Below are 19527 nucleotides of genomic sequence, written 5' to 3' on the forward strand. Positions count from 1 at the left end.
CCTTGTAATTGATTTTGCCCTTCCACTATCTCCTCCTCTTTGCCAGCTCTACTGTATGAGCTTCTTTATGAGAAGGTATTTGGTACAGATGTAAAGAAAATTATAGAGGAACTTAGTGCTGGTGGTGTGACAGAGGAAAGTAACGGTAGCAGTGAAGTATCTGCTTCAGATTCAGAAGATGACAGCTACAGGTAAATGGAATTTAAAAGTTAATGTAAAGTGCCTGTAAGCAATACATGTTAAATGAGTTTTCTGAATTTCTGGTGGGTAGTAGAATTCTAATACTTAGGGTTGAAAGACTTTTACAAATTACTAAGAAAAGAAACACAAAGTGGCAAGGTTAGAAAGAATGAAATATGTCATCTTCCCTGTACTGGAGGACAGGTTTCTGGTTCCTCTGTTTATCTTGTAGTCTAGCTTCAGGTCTCTTTACATAATGGAATACTGTCATTGCAACATGTCCCTCTTCCTGTTTAAAAGAGCAGAAGCCCCTGGGACAGCTGTCAATCTGCCAGTCTGGCATGGTAAACCCCATCAAAATTACTTGGCCAGCTCTTGCAACTCAGTACAGTTACAGGAATCTACTCCAGCTTATGTTGTTTCCACATCTGGGGGCTGAAATGCCTGCTTGGGATATATCAAAACGGAGAAATACAGATATAGCTTGCTCTGTTTTGTTCTTTGATCTTTATGAAGTGATTATATTTGTGGGTTTGTATTTTTTTTGCTGGACCTGAATGCTCTGGCTAGCTTTGAGATTTTGACCTACCAATTCCCTTTGCACAGTAAGTCTTCCACAGTGCCATTTTTGCATTTACATAGTGGCAGTTTTTCTTCTGTTTAATACTGTTCTGAAATCTGTCGCTGTGTGAAATTCCACTGAAGCCATAGAGATTATGCTATATTATTGCATCATGTCCCCTCTTCCCACTGAATGTCATTAAAGTCCTTTTTGGTGACTCTGCCATCGTCTGTGTAGCATGTGTCAGAAGAAATACTTTGAGATACTGGAAGCTGATTGTTTGGTGTTCTTTTTTTTTACCTCAAGCTGAAAACAACAGAAAGGAAGATGATGTAAATCACAGAAGGAAAACCAAGTTGTGGGAAAGGATTTAGCTTCCTTTCTTGTTTAAAAAAAAACAACTAGGGAGCATTGCCAATTAAAATACAAAGTATTTCTGCCTTGGGGAACAATTATTGTGGTTAAATGTCAGACAGTGGAAACCTTCTTCATTCCTTTCTGCTCTTGAAGCTTTTCCTGGGCTTTGTATGCAGTAGCATTATCCTGTATCTTTGGGATTCATAAGAAAATAAACTGCTAACCTCCATAGCACCTTTGTAGATGAAGGCCATAAACTCACTTGAGACTACCAAACTCAACATTTTTTATTTAAACCATATGTCTTATGATGCAAGAGCCAGTGTGTGTAACTCTTGACCTAGTTAAGATGATTTACAAACACTTTGCTGTGCTTATGAAGTCTTGATTTTCCTGCTTATATTGAAGTTGACTTCAGCTTGTTTCATTACCTAGTTTTCCAGAAGGTCTTTTGCATTTTATAGATGTCAACTTTTCAGTTATGTTGTTATTAAATGCAATAGTTTGTTTTGGTTTTGGGAGAAGTTAATGCTGACAGATACTTACAACTTGCTGTAGGGAAAAATACTTGGTTTTTCTCTGTGGAAAGTAATTTTTCCAGTGATGTCAGGTGTAGAAAATAAGAGTAAATTAGAGTGTCTGATGCCAGTTTACTAATAGAGTGTTTTTTGTTTTTTTTTTTTAATGTCTGCTTTTGCTATGTTTTCCTTACATAACTGCAGAAATTCAGAGGAATTTTTTGTTTCCTTTGCCTGCTCCCTTCCCTGCTTTTTTATTTAAGTGATGGCTAAGTCAGTACACGTAAATTAGACATCCTTAAACTTGTTCTTAAAACCAAAAATACTGGTTTTAGCTTTATATGATACAGAAATGTACTTCTTTGTTTTAGACAGCTTTTTCATTTTGAAACATGTTCCATGGTATGCTTATTGTGGGAAAACTAGGTAGAAAGTAGTATTTTTATCCACTTCCAAGAAAATTCTTTACCTAGTTTTCAGGAGTTGTTAGTACTATAGTATCACACTTCGCTTCTGTCCTTTTGCAGGAGTAAAGCTACAGCAGTTAGTGATACGAATGGATTGAAATCTCTTTCTGAGAACGAGGTATTTATATGTTAAGATTTATTTTCTTACTAGTAATTTGTGATTTGCCATGTTTTTAGAGTGTTCAATGTTCCTGAGAGAATCTTGTGTTTCTAATTCTGCTCATATGTAATAGCTTAAAAAACTGCGTACTACTTTAAAAAATACCTTTTGCTTTTCATGTGCCAAAAGATGGATAGTGTCCTTTTTAACACTACTTAGTTCTTAATTTTGTTCTGATATGGTTATAAGAAAAAACATTGAAAAGGTAATTGAATGATGTTATGCTTTATGTATTTTCAGCTTCTTTATATTTTAGTTTAAAGCTGAGCACTGTGGTTGAAAAATGGAGAATTGTTCCATCATTACATAGTTGACCAGTTAGGACTTTGTTCTGTTTCATACAGCACCTTAAGAGCAATGGGAATCCTGCCTCGTTGGTCTTACCTAAAGAAGTTCTTAAAGCACTCAATCCATCAGTTTACAGAAATGTTGAATACGATGTTTGGCTCCAATCCAAATGGGGTAAGTAACCAAATACTTAAAAGTTCCAGCTTTTGCATGCTGATGTATAAAATGAGCTCTCTTGAAAAGCAGTGGTGCAAATTGAGGTTTGGGTTTAGGCAGTAGTCTTTCTCACAGGGGTCAGTGTGCAGGTTTAGGGCGTGAACTTGGGGTTTGCACTTCTACTGCATCAAGAAGGTAACTCTTACAGTGTATTTAAACTAATAATATGTTATTGATAATGTATTTACAGATCAGCAAAAACAAGATTTTTCTATTGCTGCTGGCATGCAATACTCAGTTGGAGATAAATGTAAAGTAAGTAATAGTTTCATTATAGTTTATAGACATTAACATTTTGCTGAAGATGCCAATTTTCCCTCTTCATTAACTATTTTGATATATATATAATTGCTGCTTTCCTGCTTTCTAAATATTTTTGTGTCTTCAACTGCGTGTATGCTCAATATTTAACTGTTGTATACTGTAAGCCATTAATACTGCCATCTAGAAAAGGCAGGTAATAGAACGTATGATCAGTGCTGATTTACTGGATTTAAAAGTCACAAGGTTGACTTCAGGAGTATATTTGGTAAAATGGCTGAGGACCTTTATGTTAAGTATGAAGATAAGTTTGTTCAGGCTTCCCTCTTTGGTAAGTCCTTGCTTAGCCTTGTAGAAAGCTAGCCTGTGTGTGAGAAGCAGGTGTGTTTAGGGTAGTTTATTCAGCTCAAGCTAAGCTCTGTTTTTCTCTTGGTGGGCTCCATAGGTTAGGTAGTTACTCCTGTGATGTGTGGAAGTGTGGGGTGTGTTTTATAAAACTAATTGCTATTTCCCCTGCATCTTTTGTTGTGGCTGCACTTGCTTTCTTATACTTCTTCACGGTGAAGTGTTTGCATGCATGTATGTGCATGATGGACAACTGAATTTTAGTGTTTTCTGTCATATGGGCTTTTCTTTGGAGAGACCAAAACCAGCACCATAGTTCCATGTATTTGTATTCCGCTCTGGAGATAATGATTACTGTTTGTAAATTGACTTTGGTCTAAACTCATAACTTTCAAATCATGGAATACAGCTTGCTTTAGTTACTGCAGATCCTGAAGTTTGGGATGATTCTTCCTCTTGAGGTATTCAAAGTGCACTACACAATTGCTCTTTAAGCTCTGTTAAAATTTGGAGTATGCACTGCTGCTTAAGAAATAAGGTTTGCCATTAAATTCTGTAGTGCTCAAATTTTAATCTCCATTCGTGTGTTAACTAAACTTCTGGTGCTTGGCTAAACATGGTGCTTTCCATTTTTTGTGTAATGGAATACAAATGGAAGCATAGTGAATAAATTCAGGAAAAATGCATCTCTGAACCTAGAGTGGAGTTGATTTATTTATTGCTTAATGAGAAAGGCTTAACATTTGTATTTAAGAACCTAAGGCTGTTTTATGTAGTATTTACTAAAGGGTACAGGTATTAGTAGTAGACAGATCTCTGGCAGCTAACATACTCTGTCAAATTTTGTGTGTACATAGCGAGTCAGTGAATATATGGGATAAAAACATGAGGAGGAAAGATGAAGTAAATGGTGAAAGATGAAGTAAACGGAATTCACCAAATCAAAACAATGCAAAAGCCAAATATTGTAGCAGAACATTATGAAATTTATGTGGAATAGAAGACTTTTAAGAATATGGAATGGCAGATGAGTAACACTGTGATCATGTCTGAACAACTTTGTTTGGTTGTTTTCAAAGCAACTTCCTGAAGAATAACTTCAGAAATAATTGGCATTCTTCATGTTTTTAACTACACTAAATTTCACTGAATTTAGTAATGAATTTTTCTTTTCATTACATGGATTTTGACAAGAAGCGGCTTTGGATTTTATGCTAAAAAAAAGTGTTTTCAGTGAAATTGAAGAGCTTTGCCACACTGTTTACTTCTTTCTCATGTAGTTTTGAAAGCATGTTTCATTAAGTCATGTTACCAGGCAAGCTTTCTGGGGTGGGTGTATCTAGTTTTTTGGTTTTGTTTTAGTATTTTTATTTCTTTTCGAAGAAGTGATACGAAGATTTGCTTTTGATGCATTTACTGAATTATGTGATATTTATTTCTCAGGTCTTCTGTTGCCCAAAGGAAAAGCTCTATTTTTGACATTGCTGTCATTTTGAAGTGTTGATGTTCTCTTATTGTCTTCTTTGAAGTTAATGCACCTTTTGTTTTTTCTTTCTCTTTTTTCTTATAGGTGCGCTTAGAACATAATGGGAAGTATTATAATGCCCATATTCAAGAAGTTTGTTCAGAGAATGGGCCAGTTGTTGTATTTGTAGAAGAGCTAGGAGCAAAGTAAGTGCTGGATCTCTTTTGGAACGTTGCCAAACTGAATATTAGTAATGGCGGCATTACTTGAATTCAAAGTTGATTTCAGTCTGTGAAGTGCATCTGCTTCTTTACTTGAAGGGATACTGCCACGAAATTCAGAAAACAAGATGCTAAATAGGAAAAAGAGGTTCTGCACTGATTGTCATTGCAGACTTTTTTCTTTAGTGCTAAGTAGTCTGGATATTACCTTCAGAGCGCCATAGTACTCAGGGGCTTTTAGTTTTTTGCACAAGATCCAATCCTAAACAGATAGATACCATGCTAATGAAGTGTTGCTTATGGTGCTTATTTATTAGATGCTATATCTGTGATAAGCTTCTGATATTAAAAGGTCTGTCAAAGCACCTAGCTTCTCTATTGGTTGAGCAGCACCACCTGATTTCATACAGAGACCCAAGCAGCTGTTCAGGTCAGCATCATCTTTGCCCTTCCTTGGACAAACCAAGTGTTTAATGTTGTTGGGGGCTGCAGTGTGGTTTTGTGTGTTGTTGGGTGAGTGTTTGTTGGTTTTGTTTTTTGTGGTGGTTTTATTGTTTAAGGGGTGTGTGTTTCTGTTTGTATTTTTGGGGGGGGGGAGGGTGGGGTGGTTTGACACATCTTGACCTCTGCTGTAAGTTCTTTAACACTTCTGGGACAAAACCAACCCACAGCTGAGTGTAGTTTGGGGAAAAGAAAAGCTTTCAGTCAAGGTAAATGAGGGAAGGTGACAGGTGTCTGTTAATCTGATGTGATCTGTTATAAAAAAAGAAAATGTTGTGAGATCTGGGGATTGTCTCATGACTTGCTCCCTTTTTAAAATGGAGATTTAGCTTTATTTGACCTGTCTATTATAGATTTCAATGTCTTCCCTTCAAATAATGTAAACAGTTGCTTGGACATTTTACAGCATTCTCAGTTAAAAACACAGTAACTGTTTTGGCATATAAACCACCAACATAATATTTTTTAATCCTGACATCTGTTGCAGTTTTGTGAAAACTTGAGTAGAGTATGTCGCTTTTTCTGGTCATTACGCTTTTCTGTCTGCCCTGAAGACATAATACTCCACAACTGGCTGATCATTCTTTAGTGGATAAGTTTGCATCAGCATATTGGAGAGTTTTATTAAACCCCCCAAAACCAAACAAAAAACTCTACCAAAAATGAAGGTTTGTTCTTCTATATACGTTGCTTGAGTGTAATCACAAAGAACAAAGATCTTTAAATGCAGTGTTCTCAGAAGTGGAAGGATCCATCAGTCTTAGTAAACATGTGCTATTAATTTGTGCAAGCCCCAGTCTGGTCTTTTAAGATATTTTTCCCTCCATAATTCCTTGTTTTTTAGGCATGCTGTCTCACTGAAGAGCCTTAAACCTCTTCCACAGACCTCTCCTATGGAGGGCTGGAACACTGTGCCAGGGAAGAAGATAAAAAAGTTTTTCCCAACATGGGGGCAGAATGCTCAGCCCGGTAGGATTGTACCTGTCTTTGTGTGGCAGAACCTTTATTGTTAGCTGGTTTGTCCCAAAGAGCTTTAAAAATGAATAAAAATATACATCTGTTTTTGTGTCTTTAAAATAGATGCAGATTGCAGAGGGCCAAAGAATCAGAGCAAGTCAGTAAAACCCCAGTCAGCACTACCTCCTCGACTTCAGCATACTGTGGGAACCAGGCAGCATCAGTTCTTATGTTCTGGACCCCAACCTCATCAGACCTCAGCTGAACAAAAAGCTTCAGGCAGGAATCCTTCCCAAACTGTAAGGTAAAGCGACAATTAAGATCTTTCTTACCTTGAACTCCAGCTGAGTTGTTTGGAGCCCAGGGGCCTGCTTCAGATACTTTCAACATGCTCTTTTGAAATATGTTTCCACTGATATCTTAAGAAGTGTTCAAAATCCATAAGATTAGACACAAGCGCAAGAAGAATAATTTTATTTATTTACTTATTTATTCATTTATTAATTTTAAACTTTCTTTGAAATTGCTGCTATTGTGAGTTCACGCTTTTTTTTTGGTTTGTTTTTTTTGTGTATGTCAGCATTTCCCCTGGAAGCATCATACACAGAACTGCAGTTCCTTCTTGGGAAGGGGATGCTGGTTTATTTTCTGTTTGGGGCTGAGGTAATGCTGCATGTAGTGCTGCTTAGGCAGGGCTAAGATACTCAGCTGAACAACCTGGTCTAGTGGCAGCAGGTTTGGAACTCCATAAGGTCCCTTCCAACCCGAACCGTTTGTTTGTTATCAAGTCTTTCAAAATTGGATTGAAATGAATAAATCATGGATAAAATCAACTCTTTTCTCTTAAATTTTATGTGTATGGGTAACTTGCAATAGGCAGAAAGAGATCTGGTATATGTGGTATTGCATAAGCAGTGCTATAATTACCATCTTTTTTCCTTCTAAATCCTGAGTTTGTGTTGTGTTTTATACTGGTGAATTTCTTTTTCAGAGTGATCCGGTTTCTCTTTTTAATCCCTTTGCAGAAAACCAGACAGGGAAAGAACTGAGGATCCGAACCACGGCAGCAGAGATTGTAACTACTTTGGACTGTCTCCAGAGGAGCGCAGGGAGAAACAGGCTATAGAAGAATCCCGTTCACTCTATGAGATTCAGCAAAGGGATGAACAAGCTTTTCCTGCTCTTTCCAATGTATGCTTTTTTCACTGTCATCAGTAGTGCATTTTTTTTTTGTACTTGTCCATGAACCTTTAATTTGCAGTTGTTGTTTTGCTGTCCTTGCATTGCAGTACAAAACAAAAGTTAAGGATGTTTTCTGCACACTCAGTTCCTACATAGAAATACCCAACTCTACAATGTGTTACAGTTTAAGATAAGACACATATTCCTTTGGGAATAATAAATGTTGACCACACATAGTTCTTGAGGTATCTAGATACGGTAGACACATGAGATTCTGAAGCTGTGAGCTTTCTTTTTGTGTTCCTCCTGTCTTTGGAAGGCTTTGCACTCACTCAGATGTCTCGTATACTGGAATCAAGCCTCGAGGTGAGGACAGAACTTGCTCTGAAGTACGGTTTAATTTATCTGAGAAATAGCTCAGTAGAACGACACTGTGGTGCTTGAATTAGTATCAGAGATGACTGGTTGATTGTTTCTGATTTGGCGCACATAAAACCTGTTTCATTTATAAGTGACTTTTTGGCCTGGGAACTTACTTAAGTAATGCAAATTCTTTGTCAGGTATACTCTTTTCCTGTTGTGGAGCTGCGCTGGCTTCAGTGGACTTGTCTTTGCCTGAGGGAAGAATGTAGCCTTTAGATTTTGAGAGCTAAATGATGCAATTTTAGATGAAAGTGGATTGGAGACTTACTACATCCAGAAAGTGAGCATATTCTGTGTATAAAGAGCTGCTGTCTACATAGGGTTATTCTAGAGGCATGTGAGTCTGTTTGGATTTAAATTCTAGGGTGAACAGGAACAAGAACCAGACAGGGAAGAATTGAGGTGAAAGATGTGCCTTAAATCTCTTGCTTTGTGGAAGTGGCTTCCTGTACTGTACCTTTCAGTTCTTAAGCAGTGATGACTTTTATTGGTGTAATCAAGAAGAAACACACAGCTCTTCTGTGCTGCAAAGAGCAGATTAAGACTGAAGCCTAGTGGAGGGAGGTTGCTCTCGCTCTGTGCTGTGGTTAAGTGTGCTGTATTTGCTCACCTGAAAAAGGAGAGTGTGATTTAAAAGCAGGTACTGAGTGAAGCAGTTTTTGGTTGCCATGCAAACTAATGACATGAATGCCTTTTAAAGGACACTTTGCAAAATTTAGCAAAATTTAGCAATGAGTGAAAGGGTGGCTGAACCTGGGTGATACTGATCAAGACTGCTCCCACCCCACACTTCTGCCTATCACAGTGCTAAGAATCTGTCATAAAGGCATAATATATTAGATGATATCAAAAGTATCATCAGACTACTTGCATGAATTAATATTTCTGCTTTTGTAAACTTCTTTAGAATCAGTCAGTCTGTCAGGCTGCTACACAGACTGTGGATAACTTAAGCCAGAAGAAGTTCTCAAGTAATGAGAGAAGAAACAACAAGTGGACAGTAGAGGTGGAAGAGCAGAAGGATAAAGGTAAAAACAAATGGTTTTAAGCCAAAGCTTTTTTTTTTGTTTGCTTGTTTTTATTATCAGCATCAGAATTTATTCAAGAGGGGGCATCTTTTAGGCAGTGAGGGGAAAATTATCTTGAGTAATAGTGCCAAACTAAGCTAGGCTCAAGGTAGCAAAGGTGTGGTTTGGAAAGAAAGTGCATGTTTTTTCCTGCTTTGTAAATGTGGCAGAGAGAGCAAGCTTCATGCCTGGATTTAGTAATAAATGGGAAGAGGAATGTGAGAAACAAAAATACTGTCAGAGCTACCCCAGATGACATCCTGTTAAAATCATAGCGAGTGTGGCATAAAGTGTCAGTGGGACAAGTATTAGGAGTGCTTACTGGAGTCACTTAAGAGAAAAGCAGATAGAAAGAAGTATTCAGTGTGGCATGGTTAAGAATTGGCAAGCAGTGATAAAAAAAATGAGGGGAGAAGGTGGTGTACAGAATAGTTGAACACACACACACACACACACACACACACATGCATTTACAGTAGAAAAAGCTGTCACATGGTCAAGATTTGTTTGGGTTTTTTCCCTCTGCCCAATCTGTTTTAGTGCATTTGAGCTTCTCTTCATTGAATAACATTTCCATGAGGAAGTGCAACATAATAATAGGTAAAAGCTGTAGCTGTGAGGAGATACGTTACTCAGTCTTTGCTAAATGAAGTTGATAGGGGGTTTTTTTGTTAGTTTTTTTTTAAATGATTTTTGTCATACCAGCTTTGCTATAACTGCACACTGAATTTGTTCTTGGCTTCTTCCATTTTTTTTTTTTCCCTGAGTAAAAACTCTCTAGCCTCCTCTTAAAAGCTGTTCCTTCCCTTCGTTTTTAAATATATTCTTTTTTTATTCCCCTATCTTTGGCAACAGCAGAGCATTGCTGTTGTGTATTTCTGGTACTTGTGCTCCATAGTCCCTCTTTCAACATGTAATGCCACCCTGACTGCTCTCACAAGGACCAACATTGCCTATTTTTCATTCTCCAAACACCTGAAAACAGTTTTGTAGTTTTGTTTGAAAACTGGTTTCATCACCAATGCCAAAAAGAGTGTTCGTGTGGTGAAAGCACTTTCTTATGGTGCCATGAGAGATCTTGCTGAAGTGCATAGGATGTACAGCTTTCTCTCTGTGTTTTGTGATGCCCTGGGTTGCATTGCCTCTTCTGAAACTTGGCTAAAAATCCCACGGGAATAAACTGCACTTCTTTCTGAGTATTCAGAGATTTCTATTGGTGCTTGGGGGATTGGCAATAACTCTCATAATTGACATTGGTTTAATTTACATTGTTGTCTAGTTGCAATGGTGTATATAAGCTTTTTAAAAGTACATGTCTGTTTAGCAGCTACTATTAAATTACATGCATGTATTTGATAGACAATAGTCAAGTAACCAGATTTGAACATAAGCTACAATGCGAAGACCCTGTAAAGATCTTAACGTATGAAGATTATGCCATGACTGTTTTCAGGACCACCTCCCCCACCAAGTGTTTGCTGGTGCTCACGAAATCAAACTGTTCTGCATCATTTTGAAAGTTTTCTAGATCTTTTGAAGCACTGAAACCTTGTAAATTTATCTGGCTGTAAATCAGCCAAAACTAAGCGAGACTTTAAGCTTCTGCTATCTTGAATATGGAAAACATTTTCACTTCAAACAAAGTACGAACTTCCTGCTTTTTCACTAGGAGGGATTTAGGATGAGTGATGTGTGTTTTAAAGAGACAGCCGTATTTTTTCACGCTTCCCTCAGCCATCGCCAAAATGGTTAACAAATATCAGTAAACAATTCCTGTAAAGCTTTGAAAACCCAGGTTGAAGGAGCTGCTCTGTTACTGCCCTACAATTGTTTGGTTTAGGATGCTTTGATCTTTGATAAAAAATTGAAATTAAAGTTTTTTTAAGTAATGTGTGCTGAGGTAGGTTTTGTTTTGAAGATTTAACTTGGGAAAGACAAACTTTTAACTGGCTTAAGTTGTGATAGCCATAAATGGTGTAATGGTTCATTTACTAGGTTATGTCTTGGTGTTACAGAGTCAAATTCCAGGCAGATCCACTTAAGTCAGAAGCTTGAGCCAAATTCATCTGAGGTAATCTTAAAGAAAAGACCAAATTTTTGTTTAATGTTATTGCTTCTCTGGTACACGATTAGCAGAGCAATAGCTGCCTTTAGAGCTGTGATTGCTGCTGCTGCTTTACAGCTTTTAGTGAAATACTTCTATGGTTGGAGGCTTGTATTGCTGTTGGCTTTCCTCAGCCCCTGTAACCTGTATTTACAGTCTTTCTGAAATCTGAGTTCTCAGATCTGGGCTATCGAGAGCATTTACCAATCTGGATTTGTAATTGCTTAGTACAGTCTGTACTTTGAGTATAATGGAACCACAGAAGATTTGATCTTTACTAATAGCTTCTGTGTTAACGGACCATGATCTCTGAGGTTCAGTGAAGATTTGTGGCCTCTTGTTGGATTTTAACCTTTACTGTTCTTCAATGAGCAAAATGTTACACTAGTACAATAGTGACTGGGTGCTTAGCCCACATTGTATGTAGTGTGGCTTAATACCTTTGAATGTCTCTTTGGAAAGTAAATCTTACTATTAGACTAGCTGTGTCTGTTGTTTCTAACTTTGCTTTAGAAGAATAGTCAAGATGAGAGTTGTCCAAAAGATTCATCTCCTTTGGAACAAGTAAAAACAGATTCTCCAGTCCTTGCTGAGCAAGTAAGAAATGTTTGTTTGATTTCAAAGTTTTCCAGTCAGGAGACTTCAGACAAAGGGGAGCTGCATCACAGCCATGTATGTATTCTAATACTGGCTTTTAATTATATGGTCATTTTTATGGTGATAAGTGCTAGAATTATAGAATCTGTTACGTCCAACATACCATGTAAAAGGCAACCCTTGACAGAAAAGTAAAAGTATATCCTTTCTCTTCTGAGGGAGGGGTGGTTTCCTACCTTTCTGCTAAATAGCTATGCTTTTTACTTTAAACTCTTTACCTTTTCAGATTTATCTAAGGTTATAGGTAATTGTATATGAGGATTGCTTTTCTTTTGGATAGGATATACTTAAACATAATGCTTGTGGAAGCGTTACAGCACTGATGGCTGGCTGTGGTACAGGCACATTCTGTATAGAGCTCAGTGCAGAGTTCTTCACACAGTGATGTAATGGATCTCAGGTCTGTTACATATAGAGTCTGATATGCTACTAGTTAATGCTTTGCTGTGGTGATGGTGAGAGTCTGGATAATACTGAGCCATCAAGCCTTTTTTTGATAGAACTCAGACACATTAGGGGTCACTAGCAATGGTGATTTGGAATAATTGAAAGTGATCTCTTTGTCTTACAGAACCTGACAGAATGCTTACTGAGCATAACTCCAACACCCTCACCAGTCTTCTCTGAGGTGCATTTACCTCCAGCAGTGCCTTCTGTACCAGCCATTGTGCCAGCTTGGCCAAGTGAGCCAGCAACCTATGGACCAGCAGGTTTGGAGAAATACTAACATAAATCAGAAATTACTAGCCCTGAAGAATACTGTAACTATCTTGCTAAATTGAAGATGTCTCCAGGAGCCACTGTTTTGTGTAACTTCACATCTTGAAGGCAGTCATTTGTAGGAATATAGTTTCTTACTGCTGAAAGCTTGTTATAGTTTTAGTAGATCTTTGCCCGTATGTATAGTTTGCTTTACTCTCTACCTGAAAGTGAAGACAGCTGTGTGCTCAATTGTCTGTTTTTTCTCTTGAGTGGGGTAGCATTTAGTTTTGAGGGGGCTTACTCTGAAGATCTGCTTAAGGTAGAACATGTTAGCATGTTGAACCTTGGTATGTGTTTGTACTCCGTGTCCCATGTAATAAGCTCCTTGATTCACTAAGGACTCAGCATGGATCTGGTATGTCTGGAACTAATGAGATCCATTTGGACCTGAACTGCAAAGCCACTGTAATCTTATTTCTGTGCTGTGTGTATCTTTGCATATGGAATTAGCTGAGATTCAGTACTGCTCACTAGATCAGGTGCTGTATTTTCTCTCCCACTGTTGTGTTTCTGTACACGAACTAGCTTTCAAATCAGCATAATGTATTCACATGGTACAGTAATGATCCTGTCATACCTGACTGCATCTGTGACAGAAAAGCCCAGTTAGTCTGCACTGTAAACTAATCAGAGTTGACAGTAAATGACTAATCAGAATGAGAACTGCAGAGTGTCACATAATAAATTTCAGTTCCTCCTCTTTCGCCTCCATCCCTTCTTATTTTCTTCTGGTACTCATATTTTAAAAAGTAAATATGGGAAGACTTTTTCTGGACAGCTCAACTGTTTCCCTCTTTTTGAAAACTATTCTCTGTATTTAGCCAAATCTTTTGTGTGTAACTTCCTGACTGAAGAATTTCTTTCTATATCTTCCTGAATATCTGGGTTCCCCCCCCACCTCCCCTTTTGTCTCCCTTCTGTTTTTTGAGGCCTGCTTTCCCACTGTAATTTTCCTTTGTGCTTGCGTATAGTTGAGGTCATACACATTTATTTTTTCCCCCTTAGGTATTCCAGCCCAAATACCTGCTTCTTCATTGATGCCAGCCCCAGCAACGGGACCTGACTCTATTGTATCACAGGCTCAGGTAACATCTGCTCCAGTTGCTGGAGTTCCAGTGTCGCTCCAAGCAGTTAATCAGCCTTTAATGCCTTTGCCTCAGACTCTGTATCCTTATCAGGATCCGCTATACCCTGGATTCCCTTTTAGTGAAAAGGGAGAAAGAGCTGTTGCACCCTCTTACTCCCTGTGCAGTACTGGGGAGGACTTGCCTAAAGGTGAGAAGCTGGAATAAGGTCTGGGCTTTGAACTGGTTTTCCTAATAGGTTCTTTTCTCTAAAACTATAAATAAAGACAACTCCTTAGGTCCTGTTGTTAGTCTGTGTCAAAAGAACTAATTGTTGTCATTCCATGATTTATGGCATGGGAAGGGAATATTGAATAGAGTGATAACCTTTTAGCTTGTGTTGCTAACATTGCAGTTACTTCAGTTGGTTATACCTGGAAATCTGATATGATCATTTTGTGGTTCTCAGCTTGACACACCATAACTTGAAGTTCTGTAAAGGATTTTCTTTGGAGAACTGCTTCCTTTTACTGTAACAGGTTTTCTCATGTAATCAAAAGCTTGGAAGTTGTTGAGGATTTTCTTAATGGTCTGAGAAGATACAGGTTTTGGCATACACAGATAGGGAATATGCCTATAAAGAGTATCTTGTGTCTGACTGCATGGGGGTGTTTGTTTACTGAACTGTTTCTTTTAGAAGTTCAGCTTTGCAAACTGTTAAAACTGAAATTTAAACTGCAGTTGTGTTCTAGATATGCTGCTGGAGGTGTTGGGGGGGTAGGAAACAAACCAAAAACCAAACCTAAAAGTGAAAGACAGACATGCAAGCAGCAGCTTAATACCAGTGTGTTTCTATTGAAATGAAACTTTGTGCAGGGACTGATTGTTGGATGAGATGAAGTGTAGTATTTTAGGTCTTCATAGATATTTTTCTTTTTTTTTTTCCTAGATAAGAATATTCTCAGATTTTTCTTCAATCTTGGTGTGAAGGTAATTATTGAAACTTGTTTGTTATACCATAAAAATTATGTGTATTTGGTAGCACTTAGAGTGCAGAAGTTTGGTCGCTGCAGCTGTGTACTTCAAGTTTGTATTTAAATATCTTATCACAGAACTGTTTGGGTTGGAAAGGATAAAGCTCATCCAGTTCCAACCCCCTGCCGTGGGCAGGGACACCTTCCACTAGACCAGGTCACTCAAAGCCCCATCGAACCTGGCCTTGAGCACTGCCAGGGATGGGGCAGCCACAGCTTCTCTGGGCACCCTGTGCCAGTGCCTCACCACACTCACAGGGAAGAAATTTTTCTTAATATCTAATCTAAATCTCTCCTCTGTCAGTTTAAAACCACCTCCACCCACCCCACCATCCTGTCACTACATGTTCTTGTCAAAAGCCTTTCTCTACATCTCCTGTAGTGTCCTTTAGGCACTGGAAGGTGCTCTAAGGTCTCCCCCAGAGCCTTCTCTTCAGGCTGAACAACCCCAGCTCTCTCAGCCTGTCTTCATATGATAAATCTGTGTGCTTTCAGAAGCAGTACACAGTGAAAGACGAAAGCCCCTGTGACCATGTCGTGTACTGGCAAAGCTGTTGTAGTACCAATCCCTAATATGTCTCAGGCTTATTCCTTGTGGCTTTGGTCATAAGGAATAATTTTCTTTGGTGGCTGTGTGTGAAAAGAGAGAATGTCAGCACCTTACAAAGTAAATTTAGATTTGATAAATATGTGCCTAATACAAGTGTCTTTGCTTAATAGAAAATCTGTTAAGTCGTTATCAGATATCACTGCTAGTGTTTGTATCCTCAGCCTACATGTATTTGGGGCTGGCCTTTCTGATCCTTTGTATTATTTAGGATATAGTCTGTCATTTTGGTGCTTCAGCACCATCTACTGGTCTATGTTCCATGTCCTAGTAGTTACGCTCCTCAGCTGTAACCAGATAGCACAGCAGACCTGGGAGCTACTTCCTGCATCACCCTGGTCCCCGATCCTGCTATGCTGTTATCCACATGCTTCCAGCTGCTGATTAAGGGTGAACTGACTGGTTCTTGATGAGAGTAGGCCTGAGTTGGCTTCTCAGGATGGTTTGCTCAGGGGACTGTTTATACCGATGGCACACATGAGACCATGACAGACTTTGGGCTCTGTCCTCAAATGACTCCAGTTTCCTTGGACAACCATGTGCCTCCAGCTGCCTTGTATGGAGTCCTGTATGGCCTGAAATATGTACATTTGTCATGCTAATAAAAACATGTCATACAACCATAGAATGGTTTGGAAGTGACCATAAAGCTCATGCAGTTCCACCCACCTGCCATGGGCAGGGTCACTTTCCACTAGACCATATTGCTCAAAGCAACTTCTGGTTGTTTCAGTCATTATCCTTTAGAATTTCGGAAAGTGAGGGGCAAACTGCGAATTAATAATTGTGATTATGGAAAATGAACTTGAAACCTGTGTCTTAAAAACACTTATCTAAAGCTTGACTTACCAGTGTCATGTGTTTAGATCAACTATGTAGAAATTGTTACCCAGTTTTCTTACTAGTCATACTTTTTGCCCATTTCAGTGGCATGTGGAAGGAGAATTTAAAAAGAAGAACATTGTCCTGGAGTCCTAAGTCCTTGAATTAAGGACAGTCATTGTAAATAAAATTAACCTTTACTTCCTGTAATTAACTGTTTTAAAATGGTAACTGACTTGGGTGCTATTATGTCTCTTCATATGACCAAATGTTTTGTTTTCACTTTCCCCCTGTCTTGCAGGCATACAGTTGTCCCATGTGGGCACCCCATTCTTACTTGTACCCCCTGCACCAGGCCTATTTAGCTGCTTGTAGAATGTACCCGAATGTGTCCCTTCCTGTGTACCCGCACAGCCCCTGGTTCCAGGAGGCACCGCCGGCTCAGAGTGAGAGTGAACCTGCACAAACAAACAGGCATTTCCCTGTCCAGAGTGAGGCCCGATCCAACGGCCAGGTCCAGCAGGTTGATGGTAGGTCTGCATCGCTGCCTCTCATGATCCCTACAGCTCAGGTGTCGGAAAGTCAAGGACAGGTCTGTGTGAAATCGGAGAATCCAGTGCAAGCTCTTCATGCAAACTACGAGGAGTCCCTGAGAGGGAAAAATGTGTTCCCACAGCCACACTTCGGACACAATCACTTTCTAGGAGCTGTTCCAATAGCACCTCCTTTCTTTCCTCATTTTTGGTATGGGTACCCAGTTCAGGGTTTCATCGAAAATTCAGTAGCGAGACCTAATGTCGTCCTGTCACCTGAGGACAAGGAAGGAGCTGCTGGCACCTCTGCTGGCATGTATGTGGCTAAGGAATGCAGCCCTCCAGTTCCTGGAGGAAACTCTGCAGAACAGCTTCAGAGGACTGACAGCAGCAGCGGGCCCAACACTGTGCCATTCCCTGCGGCTGGTGCAAGAAGACTCCAGGAAGCACCAAAGGAAGCTCCAGCTAGGGCATCTCAGCTGGAGCAGACTGGTCCTTTGGCTTCTCTGGCCAAGCAGAAAACAGCTGGGCAGCGAAATCGTTCCCCACAAACACCAGGAACTGAGAGGCAGCCAGCAGTGCCCAGCACCCTGCCAGTCCCGGCAGAGCCGAAAAATGAACCGAAACCCAGCATTCCCAGTCGTAAGGAGAAGAATGATAAAGGCAGAGAGTCCAAGGGCCCTGGCAGTCAGCAGACAGAGAACAGGGTGCAGCGCACCAGGGAAGAGAGCTCCGAAGATGAGAGTGAAGTTTCTGATATGCTGCGAAGTGGGAGATCCAAGCAATTCTACAGCCAGGCTTACGGAGGAGGCAGAAGGCCCAGGGTTGAATGGAGTTACTCCAGCAGGGGAGGATACCAGTTCCAAAGAAATGAGGAAGCCTGGAAAGGGCCACCCGGCAGGGGCAGAGATGATGGCTACCAGTGTCAGCGGAACTTCAGAGGGAGGCCGTACCGCAACGACAGGAGAAGGGCAACGCAGGGAGATAGTCAGAGGGGGCACCAGACATAGAATGAGTGGATAATTCAAAATGTTAAAATACATAAAGAGGTTTGAAGTAGCAGTTAAAAATCGTTGTATTTCCTTTTAGTAAAGTTCAAGATACGTTGTTTAACTTTTGGCGAGTGAAGACAAGGAGGATGTGAACCCCTACCATGTGTTTTTGGGGGGGATTATAGTTTGTTTGGCTTAGTAATTTTTCCTAAATGTCAAACCAGGAAAAAATAGGTTTAGTGTTTGGTAAGCCTTTTTCCCCCTACAAACAATAGGGTTTGTGATAGAAGATACGTACATTTACTGGAGTGACAAATTACAGCATTTGATGTGATCTAGATTCTAAAATTGACGGTAACATTGCACCAAATAGAAATGTAGATTTTTATCATACAATGCCTTAGTTCTGAACTGAGCTAAAGGAATTCTCAGCCTACTGCACTGTTGTCTTTGATGCTTCCAACCCAAAGGCCTTTCATCTCAAAACCAGAAAACAATTGATCTGTCAAACTTGAATGTTTTTCTTCAGTGTGTTACACGTGTGGCAGCCAGCTAGCCCTGGGTCTTAGGTATGTTGTATATAGTTCTTTTCATATTCATAGGGTATATTTTTGAATTTTACAAAGCATTTATTTGTTGAACTCAAAAACAAGACAGGCAGTCGAGAACAGCTGGGTATGAATTCATGAGAATGGCTGTTTCCACCAAGAGTTTTTAACGGTGGGGTGACGAGAATGGTGCCTATGCCGATTGAATGATGACAAAGACAATAAAAATGTAGATGCTATGCATTTCCAAAATAATTCTGCACCTGTTAAAATAGCAGAAGTTTTTTTAATGCCACTTTAACACTTAATGCACTGACAAATCTTAGCTATTTTGTGAGGAGAGATGCATAAAGGACATGTGACGTTTTTAAGTTTGTATGATTGAGCTACTGTTCAGTATTGTTTTGTTGTTGCACTGTTGATGCAGATTCGTGTTTTGCATGTACAACTCCTTGCTGGAACTACTCTGAAAAGCAAGATGGAGTGTCTCGGTGCGCTCTGCTCTTTCCCCACTGTTCAGAAGAAAGTGGCTTCTGCCTTATATTTTTACACTGTGTTGGAGTTCTGATGCTGTTTCTTCTGACCCCGATGATCCCTGCAGTGTTCCTGTTGCCTTTGCAGTTTGGATGTTCAGCTGTCCAGACTCGGAGAGCGCAGTGTGCAGTGTTCACTCAGCTCTGTTGCTCTGTAAGATTAACTGTTGTGTATATTTTTATATCTCTGTACATAGCAGTGTAGGTGATGGTACCTTCCGTTCGTGTCCCAAGTAGTATGGCCTTGATTAGGCAACTTGAGCGATAGCGATGTGGTAATTCTTTTAAGATGCATGCTATGTATAAAACCCTACTTAAAATAAATGTTTGTCTTTTCACTTTCTTTCTAAATTGTATTTACGTATTTGAAAGTGTTGCAGTGACATTTAATATATGGGTTTGTTCCGATGGAGCTGCTTGTAGACAGCAGCAGAACTAAACCACTTACTACATGGGCAAGCTATAAATTGAAAGGGGACATGAAGGGGATTTCTAGTTCTAACTCAAAATGGTGGGGGGTTAGGGGCTGTGCTGTGGGGTTTTTGTTATTTTAACCTAAATACTTCTCATATGTGCATTCAGGATTTTGAAAGATGCCATCTTCAGTTTTTCAGATGGAGACTTAAAAAGGGCTTCCTGTCATCATTCCTGGAAGGTCCTAAAATGTAACTACAGTTGTAGCCCAGTCTGCCCAGCAGTCA

The 19527-nt window shown here is 39.5% G+C and overlaps 1 protein-coding gene across 11 annotated transcripts in view; it reads left to right on the forward strand.

Moving 5' to 3' along the window:
* OTUD4 (OTU deubiquitinase 4) overlaps positions 1-19177 on the forward strand; it is a 33213-nt gene extending 14036 nt beyond the window's left edge. For 2 of the 11 annotated variants that reach the window (XM_031046798.2, XM_031046799.2), the window contains exons 8-22: positions 47-191; positions 2145-2202; positions 2589-2706; positions 2939-3003; positions 4925-5025; positions 6386-6510; positions 6622-6802; positions 7524-7689; positions 9011-9131; positions 11186-11241; positions 11788-11946; positions 12503-12641; positions 13699-13968; positions 14707-14747; positions 16522-19177. In XM_031046798.2, coding sequence (XP_030902658.2) covers positions 47-191; positions 2145-2202; positions 2589-2706; positions 2939-3003; positions 4925-5025; positions 6386-6510; positions 6622-6802; positions 7524-7689; positions 9011-9131; positions 11186-11241; positions 11788-11946; positions 12503-12641; positions 13699-13968; positions 14707-14747; positions 16522-17763 — 2987 coding nt within the window. In that variant the 3' untranslated portion in view covers positions 17764-19177. Of the gene's footprint in view, positions 1-46; positions 196-2144; positions 2203-2588; positions 2707-2938; positions 3004-4924; positions 5026-6385; positions 6511-6621; positions 6803-7523; positions 7690-9010; positions 9132-11185; positions 11242-11787; positions 11947-12502; positions 12642-13698; positions 13969-14706; positions 14748-16521 lie in introns of those variants that run through there. The other 9 variants (XM_031046803.2, XM_031046805.2, XM_005146605.3 and 6 more) reach the window with 9 other exon arrangements.
* Positions 19178-19527: the final 350 nt, after the last annotated feature.

Source organism: Melopsittacus undulatus, chromosome 7, assembly GCF_012275295.1.
Source record: "Melopsittacus undulatus isolate bMelUnd1 chromosome 7, bMelUnd1.mat.Z, whole genome shotgun sequence".
NCBI classification, from domain to species: Eukaryota; Metazoa; Chordata; class Aves; order Psittaciformes; family Psittaculidae; genus Melopsittacus; species Melopsittacus undulatus.